Genomic DNA, 18,747 nt, shown 5'->3' with positions numbered 1-18,747 from the left:
CGAAAGGGCAGAGCGCGCTGTGATGCGTGTAGGGGTGACTTGTCTCAGGCACGCTGACCCACACCAAGAGCTGATAACGCCAGCAGACAAGCGAAACGGCCAAGCAACTGAAACGACCACCACCACCATCGTCGTGATGAGTGACTATGGGAAAAGAGGCAGTTTGGGGCCGGAGCACAGGGGTCAAATACACGCGTAGCCCTACCGCTTAATCCTATGACCGACTTGCCAACCCGGCTCTACTGCGAGCCAACCGAAACTTTCACTTGTGGAATATTCACTCTGCAATCGTGGATATGATAATACTCCGGTAAGTGGCGCTGCTGTTGCTGCTGCTGATGGTTGTATTTCTGCTGATAGTTTAAATTGTAGGTGACTGAAAAAACCCATCCCTTATGACCTTATCACAATGAATGTGCCTGGTTCCGTCAGATACAGGGAACTAAGTTTAACACGTAGGCTTTCGCGACCAATATCATCCATAATACAGGTTTTTTGGGGGGTTATTTCACGTAAATGTGTGTTGTGGTGGGCTGGTGGCAGGTTTAAAGATTTTTTTTTATTTACGCGATCTATCTAAAAATAAAACTTACAGGGAACTAGGCTAAGCAGGGCTTGAGTCTGAAAAGCGCTTGGATGGGCGACCACCATGCCGCTACTTCCAGGTGCTATCGGCTGCCGCGGGGCTACGGTGTGAGCAGTCGAGTACAGTGCAGCACGATCCATTGTACTGTGATGTACATGGTGGTCCAGACGTGTCGTGGGACCACCCCCCCCCCCCCCCCCCATTCAATTCTACAAAGCGTAATGTTTCAAAGTAATGTTTATTTAAAACAGAAATGAGTATTGAAAGGGGGAAAAAATGTAAAGGGTCGCAAGACATGTGGACCACTCTGTACTCGTGTGCTCCCACATCCATGCGTTCCGCCTTAACCCGCCCGCGCCAGCATGATGATGGATTATAATCAAACAACCCTGTGACCCGTACAGGCGCGGAGATGGCCTCCCTCATCTAGCAGTGGATTGATAAACAAGGGCGCTGTACTCTTTGGTTCTATTCGGTTAAGTCACGTAGGTAAAAAAAAATCACGACGTTTCGGCCACAACACAAGCGGCCTTCATCAGGTGAAGGGACAGCCTGGTCCCTTACCTACGTGACTCTACCGAATAGAACCAAAGAGTATGGATCCTTGCAGTCACGAAAGCTTTAAATCTAGAATTGAAGGACGCTGTACACAACAATCCTGACCGCGTTTTTAAAAAAGAACCGATGTCCTCACGCCTTTGGCTGGGTCTCATTTCTCTTGTGCCGAAGTCACCAGTCGGAGTGTATCTATATCTACGCTCAAACGAGCCGACTTAGCAATAACCTGCTTATGACCCTGCTATATATGCATCTCATTCGCCTTATAGACTTCAGACAGCGCGGCGCGACGAGGGAGGGGGGTAGGTGATGAAGATTTATGATCTGCTCACTCCTGGGCATCATTGCCTACGCAGGAGACCCGCTCAGACCTGGCAAGCGCGTCGGAAAATACACAGACTCGCAACACCTGTACGGACACCTCCCCTACACTTCTTGTGAGACACGGCAATCCTGCTGTCCCGTATACCCAGGCCGTCTGTGCCCCAGGGAAATGTGCCACTCATAATTGTCGTCTCCTCCATTCCATCCCACACCACCCCCGCATGCTTCCCTTGCCTCCCTCCCCTGTCTCCCCTGCAAACATCTGAAACGCCACTGCACCCAACCATTCTCAGCTGGCGATCGGCGCTCGCCTTGCCAGAGGACTTAAAATAAGCCACAGCCGCGGCTACGGTCTAAGCTGCTGCGTCGCTTCCAAAGGGCTTGAGCTCACTTCCTTGGCCTGAGGCCAGTATATTCTTTTTGGTACGTGCGCGCGTGTGTGTGTGTGAGAGAGAGAGCGAGAAAGAGAGAGAGAGAGGGGCGGAGGTTTCTCTACACAAGTCGGTCTTATTAAACTCCGGGGCCAGCACGCAGCACCGGCCATAGACCCCAGAGTGCCTTCCCCGGCTGTGTGTCTGCGAGCGACACGCTCAGCGAGGGGCCAAACTCGACGCATCGAACCGCGCGCGCACAGGGCCAGACGGACAGACGGCATCGACCGACCGCCAGCAAGACGGAGCAGTCGTGCTCGCGGACAGCCAGCTCGACACATCGACAGAGCAGCGCAGTCTGGTGTGCGGTGAGCACGCGGGGAAGGGCACAGACAGCACGGCGAGAGTGTCTGCAGTCGATACGCAAGGCATCGGGGCTGTGCTTCAGCACGCACGCGCGCACAGTCCGCTGCACTCTCAAACGGCCAGGGGAGAGGCGGGTAGCGTTGCTCCGTTTTCGCTTTTGGTTTTAAATGATCGAGTAAGCGAGAGGGAACTCCATGCGAGACAGGCACTCGGCAAAATAAACAACAACGACGCTCCGTGGGTTTTATACAGCGAGGCTGCGACGCGCACACAGGCGGACGGAGTGGACGGGAGAGCGTCAAACTAGCAGCAGCAGCAGTAAGCCTAGCGCCACGCAATCACAGCTCAAACAACACCGACAACCACAGCAACAACTAACGCAGCTATAACAGCAGCAGCAGTAAGCCTAGCGCCACGCAATCACAGCTCAAACAACACCGACAACCACAGCAACAACTAACGCAGCTATAACAGCAGCAGCAGTAAGCCTAGCGCCACGCAATTACAGCTCAAACAACAACAACAACCACAGCAACAACTAACGCATCTGTAACAGCAGCAGCAGTAAGCCTAGCGCCACGCAAACATAAGCTCAAACAACAACCACAGCAACAACTAACGCAGCTATAACAACAGCAGCAGCAGCAACGAAAGGCGGAGAGACATAATTCAACGGCGATCCGTGACACTTCTGCAGGACTTTCTACGGCAACAACAACAACAGCAGCAGCAGCAGAAGAAGAAGCAGCGAGCGGCAGCAGGTGTCTGTCTCCTCCGTTCAACTCGCGCGCCGCTCCGTCTGTAACCAAGAGTGGGTCACGAGCAAAGCGCGCAGGCACGTGCAGTACCGGCTGCTGCAACGAGGACTCTAAGGGGCTGCCGGTGCCTAACTCGCCTCCAGCGCTGCCCATCGACCGTGGCGGTGTCTGCCCGGTTTGGTTGTATCCTGGTTTAGTTTCGTTCACTGTCGGTGCTCGCTGCGAGCTATGCGGAGCGGAATGTCGTCGCTTCTTGGCGCGCCACTGTTCCTGCTGCTGCTGCTCAGCCAGGGAGCGCGCCCTGGGAGTGCCGTAGGAGCTCAGTCCGAGATGCTCAAGGCGTCACGCAACGCGCCCAAGACAAGGAACGGTGAGTGGGAGCGGAGTGATCACAAGGACACGCGGGGGGGGGGGGACCACGGTGCTTCTCGCCTAGAACTACCAGGTGCGGTGTCTAGCAGCAGGAGCATCATGCGCACGATTAGCAGCAGCAGGTAGCAGCAGTACCAGAGTCATAATATGCACCATCGATATTATAATCAGGAACAGCAGCAGCGGAATCGCCATCGTCACAAGGCAAGATTATCGAGGGCAGTAGCAGAAGCACCGGCATCAGAATCATGATACAGTGCATCATCGTCAGTGTCATCGTCAGCGACAGTAGGATCACAATCACCATCGTTAGTACACGCAGAAGAAACATCAGCATCGGCAGCAGCATCATCATTACTGACACCAGCATTCTCATCGTACGATATATCGCCATCAGCAGGAGCAGACGCATCGTTATTGGACAGTAATTCCATCTGCAACAGCAGCAGAAGAAGTATAATCAGCGGCAGCAGTAGGTTCATCATGAGAATCATCGGTATCAGCACTATCATCATCGCCAGCGGTCAGCACGATCATCAGCTCGCAGTATGATAACGTCGCAAACTCGTCACCTTTTTACCTGCACGGCATTTCGGATTTTGTACGACCACGTTTTGTACCGGCCTGGCGAGTCAATATGCATCGGTGCCTTGCTCAGAAAGTCAACAAAACATGCCACAGCCTTTGACCGCTGATATCTGTGCCGCGTTTCCGCGATTGCGTTAAGGGTCTCGTAACACCACGTGCATTCTCTTACGACTCTGTTGTCATCGCCTTTGCTATGCCGCTTGCTGATTATCACCTCGCCCACATGAGTACCGATCGCTCTTCAAGGCGTGTAAGTCACCTTGTACGCGTATCACATCCTAAGATAAAGTTCGCCGTATAAACCGTCGAGACCGATGGGAGCAAGCGCTGCTTTGCGAGCACTTATTGAGAGTTGCAACGGGAGCGGCGTGACCGGAACCACGTCCGGCCGCCTTTGTCCCCCCCGGTGCTGATATTTTACACAACGCGCCATGCAGTGCGGGGAACAAGAGGACGGGTTCGGAGAATCGCCCCTGCTACACACGCGCAGTTGAATTCAGTAAGCGTTTAAGTTGCCTGCAGCCCTAGGGAAATGCCTAACATTTTGCGCAATTCCACCCTCTTACAATACCCCCTTATTAAACGCAAAACCTGTTGGTCAGACTACACACACGCACTCACATGCGTGGTAGCATAACCTACACAATGCCTTGGGGAAGCCTTCAGCCAGTAATAGATGGACAAAAGGCAGTACATTATTATTATAATGTAATAATTGTTTTTTCCGAGCCACGCCTAATATCCGTGGCGAGTGATCACTGAATCTGTCTGGGCCCCTCGCCTTTTGCCTTCAACCTGCACTGACCAGCACGGGGAAGTATGAGAAGAAAAAACCCCACAAGTCCAACACAGCATGGGGAAAGGGGGGGGGGGGGAGTGCGTGGTTCATCCAGCAGTGGATTGATAACGGGCTGTCAACTGATATAATTATTTGCAGTATGCAAGCTATGCTGCCGTTCTATGGGCGACAGTAGAGTCAGGCAGTCAGGGTGGTAGATACCTCGCTAAACTTGTGCATAAAGTAACGGCGAATTGCATTTCACAAGACTCGCATCACCCAACCTACTAATATGCATCATCACGAACCCCCCACCGCGGCACCATCTACGACCTCGCTGTCAAGACGTTTCCTGCTTGTCGGCCTCTCCAATCCATCTCGCGCCTGCACGCGAGCCGACTTCATCGCTCCATCTCCTCAGTGGGCATCTTGCCTGGGCTGTGTTCTCTCCCCTGGCTGACATTCTCTAGCACTAGTTTCGTCACCTGGCCATCGTGTCTTCTTCTAGCCACGTGTTCTGCCCAATCCCATTCACTGCCCTGAACAGATATCTCTTGCAATATAATTTACTAAGTTGTTCTTTTACACACCTTAGTATATAGTGAAGAAAGCCAAGAGGCTCAAACGTTGAGATATCCCTTCCATATGGCTGCAGAAAAAAAAAACCTGTTACTATTTAAAATGTAACCCGTCCCTTTAAGTAATTTGGCATTCATAAACACTGCACAAAGGTACGGATACGTACAACTTAACATATCAAGTATGTGTACACCGGTGCCATATTGCCATTACCGGTGATGATGCTGAAACAGGATCCCAGTTCCGTTCATTTGATTCTATTTGGATAAGATCCTAAAAGTATCACTTAAATATAGAATCGATGTATGTTCACGTTAGTGTGTTTAGATAGATCATAACGGTCCTCAGTGTTACACACAATATTTCTTACTTCTCATTCAACCATTCAATTGTTTATTGGTGCTTTCACTGTGTATGAGGAAACAGCTTCTGAATGCATTCGACCTCGTCAGACCTCGGTAGCTAAGCAGGTGTGAGCCTGGTTAGTACTTGGCTAGCATATCACCAGGGATTTCCAGCTGGCGTAGGACTCTGGCCGTGAGGAGGTGGCCGTGAGATGGCAGTGCTGAGTGTCACCACTCTCAGCTGCCTCGAGGGCTTTGTCCTGGGCTCTTTAGTTTCCTCTCATCGAGAGCCAAACACCCACGAGTGGAATTGCCTAAACATCCCAATGCAGGATCCCCACGTGAAAAGTAATATTGAGACTCAAGTGATTATTTTTTTTGAGTTACATTTTTTTACGATTTTAATATTCTTATACAAATAATGTCTCATGGCTGCAATGTCACACACATACACACACCTCATCTGCTATCAGAGTGTTTTTTCACATTTTTTAAGGAAATGCAGTGCAAAAACTATTTATGAGAAAATTTGACCTTGTGCAATCTATCTACATACACACTGAACAGCGCCGGGGAAACTATTTATGGTGTATTATACACACACACACACGGTGATGATGGTCAATTCCAAGGTAATGTAATTTTACACCAATACACAAAGGACCTGCCAGTCACCGAATGTAACATCGGAAGAATGTGCGATTGTACAGCGCGTAAATGTTTCTCTCCATGAGTCGGCGATTCAGAAAATATTTCCGCACCGTGCGTGTCGCGCCGATTCTCAACTACGGCTACGGCTAACTTTCCGCGTGCCTACACCGGTCTACCGATAACCCAGAATATATTCAGTGAGAGGAAGAATCCCCGATTCTAGGAACGAAATGCCAAAGGGGGTCATTCTCTTCGACAAAGCCATCCGACAGCGCTGCGAATTGACTGACACTGACACCATCACCTGATGCCTGCAGGGTGCAAGGGGCCTCCGAGTAGGGAGAGTGGTTACAGACTGGGTGGGGATTCCTCGCTCCCCAAGTGTCAGCAACCAAGGCTGCTGGTGGTGGGGAGGGCGGGTGAGGAACCTTAGAGAATGAGTCTCCACGAACCCTCGACTCAACTGTCTCATTTAACATCAGCATGGCTGTAAAAAAGCCAAAAGTAAAACAAATGTAAGCCTCCCATCAGTTCATTGTAACGAGCGCAACGACGGTGCATATGAGAATTACATTGCAAGGAAAGCGTTGTGGAGGGGGCTCCCTGGAATAACAACGTGCGACTCTGAAACGTGATGCAGCAACAGCACTTGCTGGCACACAATGCTTCTCGGCTCGTGCTCATGTTGTGTGCGTGACCGTTTAACAATGCATTTTAACAACCTTCACCCTACACCCCCGCCCCTCCCAAAGAAGGTGTATATAAATACACCATGATGAAGGTCGTGGTTTGTCGTTTATATATATTTTTCACTTATTTTATCCAGGGCAGCTACACCGAGTCGTGTAACTCATTTTCAGGAAAGGTCTTGGTCTTTATTTTAAGGTGTTTTCAGCCAATTTAATGAGTGTGCACACGAGTGGGACGAAACCGGAGCACCCCGAGAAAATCCACGCATGTGAGGAGGCAACACTCTATCCCCGTGCTGCCTTCTCGTTTCGAGCCAGGGTTTGGTACGTCAACGCCCATGGGAAGGGAGTTTCACAACGTTTGTAGCGATCCAACAATCCTCGCTGCCTCCAAAGTGCTAGGTTACAGGCCACGTGTATAGACACGACTTGCCCGGCTATTGGCCGATGTAGGTCACATAAACTCGTCATGTGCAATCCATATGAATCGAATGAACATAGCATATGATTAGGTTACTATTCTCACTGCTTGGCATACAAGCAAGCCCTGCATCAGCGGTACAGCTAGCAAGTATGCAGGCACTGCAGTTGAACCGGGGCCCACATACGAGGTGTCCAGGCACTGGGTACCTATGGAGAGAGCGGAAATTATTTTCTTGCACCAGGGCCCATGCAAGCCCCGGCTACACCAATGACCTGTCCACAACTAAAAACAACCACGGCGTTTGTAATTTTCACACCATGTCACAATGACACACCAAGAGACACAGTGAGAGGGAAAAAAAGGCGTACAGATTCTGGCAGCGGCAGCACATTCTCATTTGATTCTTTATTGCATTCCATAAACAACATTTTTATAGATGAACGTATGTGCCTGTTCTCACATAGGAATTTTAACAGCGTAGCTTAATGATTAAGTTTAGTTCCTTCACGTTGGTCAAATATATGCGCTGAACACTTTTATCATCGTTAGTTCGCTATTTTGTTTTTGTTGACGCAAATTCGCCCCCAGCTATAAATTCTTGGTTGTGACTCAATAGCGCTTAGGGTCTTCCTCCTCCCTCTTTTCCCGAGCAAGTTCATGCTGCGATTCCAAGCTCTTCCCCTTCACCCGTCACCCCTCCCCATCCCTCTCCATCTCTTCCCTCCGATATTAAGAATCGTCCGGAGCTATGCACTTTTAAATCTAGATTGAAAGCTCATTTTTTTAGAACTGCTTTTTGTGTTGAGTTTGTTGTCCTTCCCCCACGCCTCTGATTAGCACGGTTGGCCACGTACAGTGCGAAATAAGTTCAACATACATAAGTACATACAGATGCAGGCTAGAGCAATATCAGCGATGTAACTTTCGAGTGTGCAGGCGGTGCAACTGCGCCAGGGCCCACAGGCTGAGGGCCCAGGCGCCAGGTTACGAAGAAGAAGAACATTTCACAGGGGGCTCTATTTCATTCCTTGCATCAGGGCTAATGGTTACCACACCGTGTCACTGAGCAATGTGTGTGTGTGTGTACTTATCGTAGACATTACTTACATTCATTATCAATATACGCAGATATATTTGACTGAGTTATTGGGTGGAAATTCTAGTAACGTTCCAGGGTGATAATGATGAAATTTGGCTCAGACTCATAAACAAATATACGCTCATAATTAAAAATATCCCAAAAGCAAGATTTTCTCATTTGTACCCCCCCCCCCCCCAAAAAAAAAATATGGCCCTCAAGTTGATTGGTTTCACTGATATGAGGCGAGATCAGCCTAAAGAAACACTACACGTGGACTCAACGGATCACTGGTGAATCAAGTAATTCGCCTCCCACGCAGAGTGGCGCTAATATAATTCGACATAAAGGCAAAGCACCGCAACCCGGGTGCTCTAACGCATGTTTGGCTCGCCCGATGGCAAGGCCATTTAGCAAAGGGCACACACACGCTGCTTTGTTGGGAAGAGGCTACAATGCGTGGCCAAAGAATGCAACTTGGACAGATGGATGCGCGCTGTACAGTGTGTATGTGTGTGTGCACAGAACCATGCCACCATGACCATTGGAATAGCTATCGAGAGTGTGCAGGTCATGCAACTGGACCAGGGCCCACAGGCCGGAGAGGCCTAAGGGCCCTCCATTGTATTCTTTGCACCAGGGCCCATGCCAATCACGCTGCACCACACTGGCACACCACATCTAAATTCTATTGCACGTGGATGTAATGCTGGTAACCGGTAAGGGTAGTTTTGACTACTTTCGATTGACTTCAGGGTCATAACGATTGCAAAAAAGTATCAGAGAAATCGAGTGATCACATTTCTGATGTCACATTTTGATTAGGCATCCTTCCAAACCTCCAAATGCAAAGCTCCGCAGGGCTAAGTTAAAAAATGAAAGAGTAAAACTTTTAGGAAATATGTTGGCGTTTGAATTTCTCGAGTCATAAGCAAAGGTTCAACTACATAAGAAATGTTTGGCTTTCTAAGCCCTTCCAGAACATCGTTAGAGTGCCTATCAATCACAACAACCATCACGCAAGAGCACGAAGACTGCCAGTGAGCCTTTGAGTTCAATTCCCAGCCAAGGTGGATTTAGCTTCTGAATAAAATGATATCATCATCATGAGTAGGGAGATCAACGATAGCAGCAATTGTCAGATTGCCATTATCACCACCTGGAGCAGCATCAGAAACAGCCAAAGAATCATCCAGCATCATCAGTAGCAGTATCACCATGTCATTGTGGTTAGTATATGAGCACCAATTTGTGAAACGACACTGCCTGGCTTGCAGTCAGCAGTTGCTTGTTCCATGGATATACAGCATTGCCTCCCCCGCTAAAGGAATGTGGAATTTCTACCAGTGGTTGAAGACCAGCAAGAGATGATCATCGCTGTACGTGAGTTTGAGCATAAGGTGACTCGCTAATTTTATAGACCCATGACATAAGCAAAGGCGTATAATTTCTAATAATAAAAAAATTCAGCCTGTGCCTTAACAATGCTGAGTTATAAGAATAGGTATTCCCCTTTTTTCTGGCAACAACACAGGTGTTAAGATTCTGACACTGGCAAAGGAGGTCCCATGATGAATGCTGAGTGAGCATTTCTTGACTTTTTCCTTAAACCTTAATCAGTTCTGCAATCACAATGCTGTCTGTCCCTCATTTGTTCTCGATCGACTGAAGTTTATTTTCAACCGAAACCTTCGTCCCATTACACGGTGGCATTTAATTCTGAGTAATACTCTCAGGCCATTCTCGCTATCGTTATACTGCGCTGTTGTACAACAAAGTGTGCTCATGCCCACGTGAACTGTGAGGACAGAGGTTGTGGTCTATTGCTTAGCCCTTGCACAGCGAGCACAAGCTTTGCTATACACAGGCATAGTCGTCGTAGCTCTGCTGTAGGCAAGGAAGATCGATTATTTAACCATTTAGACTGTTGTGTCATCAGAATCGACTGCTCTCAATGGACCATGTGCCCAGGCTTCACGCCAGACCGCCTTTGTCTCTCCAGTACTATTAATGAGCACACTACACCGGATACTAAGTTGAGGCTGAGTCGACCCACGCGAGGCTTATGCCAAATACAGATACCGGTGTTGAACACCAATATTTAGACTGTTGTGTCATCATTGTGTCATCATTGTGTCATCAGTCTGACCCAGAGCCTGGGTCAGACTTGGTTGGCTGGGATCTTAACCAGACTGCACCACATAATGCACATATAAATGCATATGTACACCATATAGAGACGTATTCAGTCTGTATTTCCTTAACAACATCCACATACACACAAAACACGTATACTTACACGCACGGCATTTCTTTTATGTTCTTAATTGGCAAGTGTTTCCACTTACAGAAATGTAAGATGCACCGTGCACATGCTTGTGGTCGCATATAAATAGCCCAACGTTGTGTTTGCCCAACGCTATGGGTTCTGGATGTTACCGGTGCTGTGTGTTCATTAAACCCCTGGCTGATGTGTGCGTGTGTTTCTGAGATATGGGGGGGGGGGGGCAATCCCTACTTACAGTGCTCTAAAATAAACAGAGAGACAAAGGGTCTGCACCTCCACATTAAGATTAAATTAAAACGTAGACTATCAGCCTTATGGACCAATGTTTTCCAGCAGCAGCAGCAGCAAAAACCCTCATCAGCAGTGTTGCTAATTGCACAAATACTGCTTGGTTGCCTGATGTTATAAGGAAAAAGCCCTCCACGAACACCGGATGGAGCAATCAAAACAAAACTTTGTCTTTCAGCTTTTTTTTACACAGTTGAGAGATTGTGGCTAAATAATCCGTGGATGTCTTAGCATTTGGGTGTCAACGTCAAAGTGTTTCCCCATACAAATGCACGTATTTCCTAGTCATAGCCCTAAGCCACCGGTGGAAATGCCACATTTCTTTGGTGTGGCCGAGGCTTTGCAAAAGACAAGTGCCGGACAAGTGACAGGTGGTAATGGTGCATCATGAAGTCAAGAGGAGGGGGGGGGTTACTTGGACATTCATTCCATTTGTGGAGAGGGAGGGGGATTTATACATCTAGAAAATACACGTTAATTTCACTGTGTAATGTAAAAAAGTTACATTTAATTTAACAAAACTTGACTTGTCTAAAATAAAAAAAACTTACACTGACAAAGCAAAACTCTTGTTGTGGCAATCCACACCAATGCTTATGGACCATATTCATTTGACACCAGCTGCCGTCTCTAAGAAACGGTTCCATGGAAACCCGGCTTTCTAATTGGCTTCACGGATTAAAGGGCACTTTAGAACGAGGAGGATATTGCTTTATAAAAGCCGAGAGCTACGGACACACGCATAGCGGAGTGTCAAATTTAGGACACAATGCGGTGCCACATTACAGGCGGTGGCGGTGGGTTGCAGTAAGAGATGGGGGGTGTGGGGGTGGCAGCCGCTGGTGGCAGATGCTCTGGCACAGAAGCTGTCAAAGCTTTGACCCCCCCCCGCAGGGCAAAACGATGAAGCCTCTAATGATTGTGTAATGGACACCCAAGAGCCGTGGTGGTGGCAGCCGCCCTCCTTGTTTGATCTGCGGGTGCCCTGTCCACACGTGGCCAGGCAGCGTGTGTTTTCGACGCCTCGATGTTGCACGCGAGCAGGAGGAGGAGGAGGCTCAACACTGCTTATATTTAGTATCTGATTGCGAGCGAGTGTCTGTCCAAGCGCTAATTCTAACCGTCTTTCCGACGGGCTACAGTCTCAAAACATTCAGTTCAGATTTGTTTTGGAGGGTGCGCCTGAGTCCAAAAGATGCCACCTTTTAAGAATTGACCTCATGCAGGGGTCACCGAAAAAGTTAAATCCTACGTTTCAAAAAAACATCACATTACTTTAGCCGATAAAAAAAATATGACTGCGCTTGTCCTGACATCGCTATCGGAAGACGATCTGGAATAAAGGCCCTTGTAGCCACTGGGTCAATTTATTTTATTTACATTTTCAGTGATTCAACAATTACTTTACCTCCTTAGTAAATATGCACACGAGTTGGTGAACAATGATGAACGATTACAGTGGTGAAAATGTCGTTCGAAAGGGGAGTTCATTTACGGACCTTAATTCATAGCATCCCATTGAAGAATCTCCTTTTGAGAGAGATCGCACATTCATTCTCGGCATGCTGCCAGAGTGTAATGATTGGCACACCGCACTCACAATCCAGAAGTCACCAGTCTGGTCCCTCAATACAGCAAACAATGGGCAAGTTTCTCAAATCCCCCAGCCTATGTACAGCCAGCAGTACAACTGGGAACACCACAGCTGGTCTGTCGGCAGGTTGCGTATGGTGGGGTGAAGTGTGGGTATTCCCGACCTCCTGAAAAATGTCTGGCCAGTAGCATTGAAGAGTAGGCCAAACACACCCTCGAGTGAAGGCCCTTCTGCCAGCAGTGGTGTGAGTAAAGCAATTGCAAAGATGCACCTTTGCATCCGATCTTGATTCTGCAGAGTTGCTACAACGATAAAAACAACGGCACTTTTGTTGCCAATGTTCCCTGCAGTGTCTCAATGGCCCTGCGTATTTGCTGCAACATCGCTTAACGGAAATGCTACGAAACAATATTCATTGCATGGTTATGCGCTAAAATAATAATAACAATAATGATAAACAGGCAAAGGTTTGTTTGATTGTCAAACAAAATAACATTCGCATGCATCAACCAATGGGTCTGCTTCTAGCTTAATGTTATATTTATATTTACCACGAGGTTTGCCTGCCGTATTTCTGTAGCATAAAATTATGTCGTAATAACTATAGTAATACTGTAACTATAACTAATAGTATTAACTTCTTAAGTCTGCAAGCAATGGTAATCATTAAGCCATGTCTGCGGAAATTCACCACAACACAGGGAATTTAAAACGCAATGACTTCACCACTCTCTGGAATAAGCCATTGCATGCCAACATCATAGCTCAGTGGGACGATTCTTCTCACGACATACAATAGCGAGAATAATCGTTTTATCATAGCAATCACAATCCTGCGAATGAGTCTGTGATTTTAATCGACTTTCACCTGAGAAAGTGATGCAAATACAATATTAGTTTTTTTGTATGGAATCAAAATGCAGCTGCACCTAAAGACGCAAATGCATCTCGGGGGATATTAATCAGGCGAATAAACTAAGCAATGTGGGAACAGTACTTGACTATTCAAGCATCAAAGTATCCTTTTGTATTACACGGTTGGAATGACTGCGGGCAGTGTCAATGTCAAGTTCTTGTGGTTGGAAATTACACTGAGCACGAGTTTCCAAAATGTGTCTCGACTCGTGGTCAACTGCAATGGAATTTTTTTGGATGTGTTCAGTTCTGGGCGTTGTAAGACAACACGACAGACGGGGGGGTGGAGGAGGAGGGGGCGGCGGGGAGCCCCCGGGGGGCGGGGGGGGGGTGAAGTTAGGGGTTGGGGTGGTGAAGGGGGCTCATAAAAATAACAAAACGCGACGGTTTTTTTTGTTGAAAGTTAGAAATAAAATGTGCTTTTTAGCTGCGCACAGAATAACGGTGTAACACCCCCAATTCACCCTTCGGCCTCGCATAGAAGGGACCGGCCTCACGATTGGGAAAGCCCGTGGAGGTACAATCGTTGTTCATACAGGCTCTTTAAAAAAAGAAAGTTAGCTCTCTACTCTTATTGCCTATTTGTTCTTGAGGAAATGCAACAAAAGCTTAAAAGTGCACACAGAAACAGAGACACAATGAACACTGTACTTGAATTTACGCCGCGACACGGGGAGCGGAAAACACGTGGCAACGCGTATCGGACTCGGGCTTTGGGCACGACAATTCGCTGCAGGGGGATGACGGCCAGTTCGGTGAGACTGGCGACGGAATGGCAGGGAAATGCGACTCGGCGACCATCAAGACAACCACCACGACGATAGAGTTGACACAATCGATGAACCGTGGCATCGCAGGAGCGTGACGGATGCAAGCCGTCGTGGAGATATCTTCATCCGGCAGCGGATAGGCCAGTGGCTGATGATGACGATGACTGTTGTATGATCAGTACGGTGCGTGCATTTGTAGCGTCAGAGTGTTAAGTGAGGAGGAGGAGTAGGAGGCGTCAGAGTGTTAAGTGAGGAGGAGGAGTAGGAGGCGTCAGTGTGTTAAGTGCCGTTTCCTCAAGGAACCGAGCGTCCGGGGGTGGCTCCCCAGCGTATAGGCGACAGCTTCAAGCGGCAACATCCACACCAACATCGCAAACTGGGAGCTCCCATTCATCGCGAGCCACCCGGGGGTGGGAGGGGGGGGGCTGATTAATCAGCAGCTGAAAGCAACAACGCCGAGTCGGTCCGCCTGCCTGCATCGTGCCAAGCCGTCAGTGGCGCCTCGCTCGACGCGTGCCAGAGACGCAGGGCAGAGTCTCTGCGCGGCCAGCCTCCACCGTGGGGTGGAGTGGCGGAGTCTTCGTGACGAGACCCGCACCGCTGCGGACGTCGCGCTTTTGTCGACGATCGGATAAGTTCAGCGGACGTCTCTGTGTGTGTGAGCACGCCTGTTGGACTTGTTTGGCGCCGTACGGAGCCAGCCGTGCTCGTCGGAGTTGTGCGATGGGGGTGGGGGTGGAAGGACAACCAACTAAGAATTTAAAGAGGCGGAGAAAGAGATTTTTAAAAATCAGTTCTTATGGAAATTCGTTTTCAATCTAGAATTTACGAGGACCACGCGCGGCCACTGGGGATGCTATCGCTGAATGAATGAAAACTCATCTGCGACCGCAGTTCCGAATGTTCAGTCGAGAAAACATCGCCTGAACATTCGGGACTTGGACGCAATAAAATACGAGCGTCACGTGAACACACGGCACGCGTGGCGTACTCACGAGGGCGGCCGGCCGAGACGCCGCCATCACCGTCCACGCTGCGTTGGCGCACTCCGATTTGCTCGGGGAGCAAGGCGCGGCTGAAAGTGCCGGTGTTTGTATGCTTGTTGTCTTCCCAAGTGATTTTACAGCCTCTTTGTTCATCCACTGCTGGATGAAGGGGGGTGCTCAGGATCGGGTAAGATGGCACAAACCACCGCAGGTTACCGAGTTCAGAGTGCAGCGTGCCAGCCACCGTGCCACTGCTCCATCAGTTCATTCTCACACGGTTAATTTTATCATACGCTACGATTTAGTTCTTATCCTAACGATTGCGGTTTTTTTTTTACACCTAAAGCACACTTTTTCTGTTTTGCAAGCCTGATGGACCTATCAGAAGAGACTTTTGTCTCAAATGGCTGTCACCTGGTTGTCAAGTCCACTTAAACACTGGACGCATTCCTTCTCAGCTTGTCGAGGCTTCAGGGAACATCGGTGCAGTGTCTCGCGATCTTAAAAAAATAAATCCTCATTCCAATTCCGTTCGGAGTCCACTGCTGCCAGATTCACAGGGCGCACTTACCTGCGGTGCTAGCCCAAGGCAGGGCCGCTAAATCTGCGCAGGTGTACAACGATTTAATTTGAGACTTTTCTTTGTGGCTGTGAAAGGGGCGACACGCTGAATGTTCCTCATTCCTTTACGCGGAGATTTTGCCAGCAGCCAAAATATTTTTTTTGTAAATTCAATATTCCTCGTCGCTGTTGTGGCCGTTGAAATTATTCTTGTATCACCGACAGCCCTGGTTGTTATTAAACAGGTCTTCTCGACTTTCCTTTCATTGTGTTTCTTTTGCACGGTGTGCGAAATCCAACTTCGCTTTGCTTGAAAGAGAAGGCAGCGTGGAATAAGGAGGAGTAAAAGAAGTAGACAAAGAAAATCAACCGCCCCACGCAATTATTTCAACAACAACAAAAAAAATCACCAAAGACAGGCAGGGATTTCATTTGAACCAAACAGGCACGATGCCAGCAGACTTGTGTGGTATGCGCGTGTGTGTAGTCTTGTCTTATAACGTGGCGTCACTGTAAGTGCTGGAAATCTTGAGGGACTTGAGCCATATTTAATTTCAAGTAAGTGAATGTGGCAGCAGCGACGGAGAAAATATGTGGGGCCCGGGAATTAATTGGCGAATGTGGTTTTATCATCGATTTAATAACAGAGTTTGGTAGAGTACCACAAATCCTACCCCCCCCCCCCCTCCTTTAGTCAGTTCATCGTGATGGTCTCCCAGTTTTAAATGGGATACGCCACCAAAACAAAAATACAAATAGCCCTCATGCTGTCATACCAACCTTTGCTGTGGAGCCTCGGGATGTCCGACTTGAGTTTGAAGTTTCAATAATTGGGACGGGGTTTTAAAATCTCGCGTCAGACCCTCTCTCAAAGTGCCATCACGATGGCACCCCATTAACTGGATAGAAACCCTCAGTGATTGCATGAATTGTGGTTCGATTAAAGTATTTATTTTCGCTAAATTGTTACTGTCTTTTTGTATAGTTTCTCAGTTTCTATATCCCACCTGTACAATTGTATTTGCTGCATTACCCTATATATACGGTAACACATTAGCATATCATTCGTTTCTCTGTTATGCATTGCAAATAATGGATTTCTTGCACGCAAAATTCGATGCGTGTATCCCAGGTGTGATAAGACATTTTAGTCGATGGATTGATGCGTTATCACACACCTAGAATTAACATTGTTAAAATGCATGGTGGTGGGGGATCACAGGAGAGTGCCATAATATGACTCTTGACCTTAACTTTAAAGCCTTTTTTTTCTAATAATCTCGGCTTTAAACACGGGTCAGAGAGTCTGGGACACACAGCCTAGGGATGTATTGATAAGATAACATGCTTATTGTGGTGGAGTGGTTGATGCAGTGGTTAGCACACACTGCACCGAGAGACCTTGGTTCATTCCCCGCACCAAGGATAACATCAGCGTTGAGCAACATCTGTACGGGCCCTGAGGCCCATCCCTTCGCCAACCCGCACAGAGGAGCGTGGAAAAGTATGGCCAACCAAACCCCCACGGCCGACACGGGCGCGAGCCTCTTCCATCGGCGGATTGACGAGGGCACTGTGAACCCGTTGTTGTCTGCTCTGCGTCTCCCTTTTAAGTGACGCGCTGTTTTGTTTTTGATTTTTGTGCCGTCGCTGCAGATGGCGTTGCCGAGGAGACGGTGTACGTGCTGGGTGACGGATTCCTGCAGAGCCCTCGCTTCCCGTTGGGCTACCCGCGCGGCTTGGCCCTGCAGTGGCGGCTCCTGGCCAAGGCCGGCGCGCGAATTCAGCTCGGCTTCGACGAAAGATTTGGTCTGGAGGAGCCCGAGCACAGCGTGTGCAAGTACGGGCGGCACCGGAGATCTCAGGGGCGGCGGCCTTCCCTGTCGCCTCTTCATGCCCCCTCCTAGTTTAGGGAGCCGATGGGATACTCAGTGCAATGCCCAAGGAGCGTCATGTTCATCCCGACGTCTGTCAATCTGTCAATCTGTTCGTTTGCTGGTCAATCCATCTGTCGGTGAACACCTCACGCGTTTTCACGAAAACTACAAACTCCCTAAAACATTCGCTCCAACATTCAATACAGTTCGCCAAGGAACGGTGCTCATGCCTGGGGTGTTTATGGGCAACATTGGGTTTGAAATTGAATTTAAAAAATACGTAAACATTTCACGTTATGCTGCATGCCAGTTCGATTTGTATTCACGTGTTTGAGGGCATTTGCCAGTGCGTGCACTGCTATTAATGGATGCAAGCGCACGGGAAATGCATTACGAAACGAAGGCTCCCTTAACTCCCTGGCTTGCCAGTTTGTTGCAGAACAGATTGTGTGGCTCAGTCGCTAGTGCCGAGCCTGGGACCGCTGCTCTGAGTATGGAGGTAGCTGCAGGTGCTCTACACTGTGTCTAATGGTCTGCAGCATCGAACAATTAAAGCGTAAATTTCAACGCCTTATTCTAGATTTGAAGTTTTCGTGACTGCAAGGATCCATACTCTTTGGTTCTTTCGGTGAAGTTTTCTTTTTTTCACCTACGTGACTTTGCCAAAAGAACCAAAGAGTATTCAACGTCTTAGTTTATCGTTTAAAAGCAAATCAGCCAAGGCACACAAGAAACAACTTGATGTTTTTGAGGCACCCGGCTAAGGGTGCCTTGCCAGAGAGAGGGGCTCAGAATGACACTGCCCCCCCCGCCACGATTCAACAATACATAACATTGTTGACATTTAAATTGGTGGCATCGCAAAGAGCCTTCCCGCTCTCCTCTCCAGTATTCGTTGTCACGTGCTTAAGCAGAGTGCCCTCTCGCTCCATCCCAGCTGCCTCTGGGGCCAACTGGGCCTCAGGGCAGAATTCGGAAGTGGGCCCCATGCCAATTGGCAGGA

At 48.5% G+C, this 18,747-nt stretch overlaps 1 protein-coding gene across 1 annotated transcript in view; it reads left to right on the top strand.

Annotated features, from left to right (window-relative positions):
- Positions 1–811: 811 nt before the first annotated feature.
- The window catches only part of PDGFC (platelet derived growth factor C), a 34,320-nt gene continuing 16,384 nt past the window's right edge, over positions 812–18,747 (top strand). Inside the window, exons 1-2 of the mRNA XM_032956486.2 lie at positions 812–3,333; positions 17,524–17,707. Of these exons, the coding sequence (XP_032812377.2) occupies positions 3,192–3,333; positions 17,524–17,707 (326 nt within the window). The 5' untranslated portion in view covers positions 812–3,191. The remainder of the gene's footprint in view (positions 3,334–17,523; positions 17,708–18,747) is intronic.

The sequence above is a fragment of the Petromyzon marinus genome, chromosome 18 (genome assembly GCF_048934315.1).
Source record: "Petromyzon marinus isolate PM22_M1 ecotype Great Lakes invasive population chromosome 18, UKy_Petmar_22M1.pri1.0, whole genome shotgun sequence".
Classification (NCBI taxonomy): domain Eukaryota; kingdom Metazoa; phylum Chordata; class Hyperoartia; order Petromyzontiformes; family Petromyzontidae; genus Petromyzon; species Petromyzon marinus.
The sequence above is the reverse complement of the archived record's forward strand: the minus strand, read 5'-3'. Positions and strand labels throughout refer to the sequence as shown.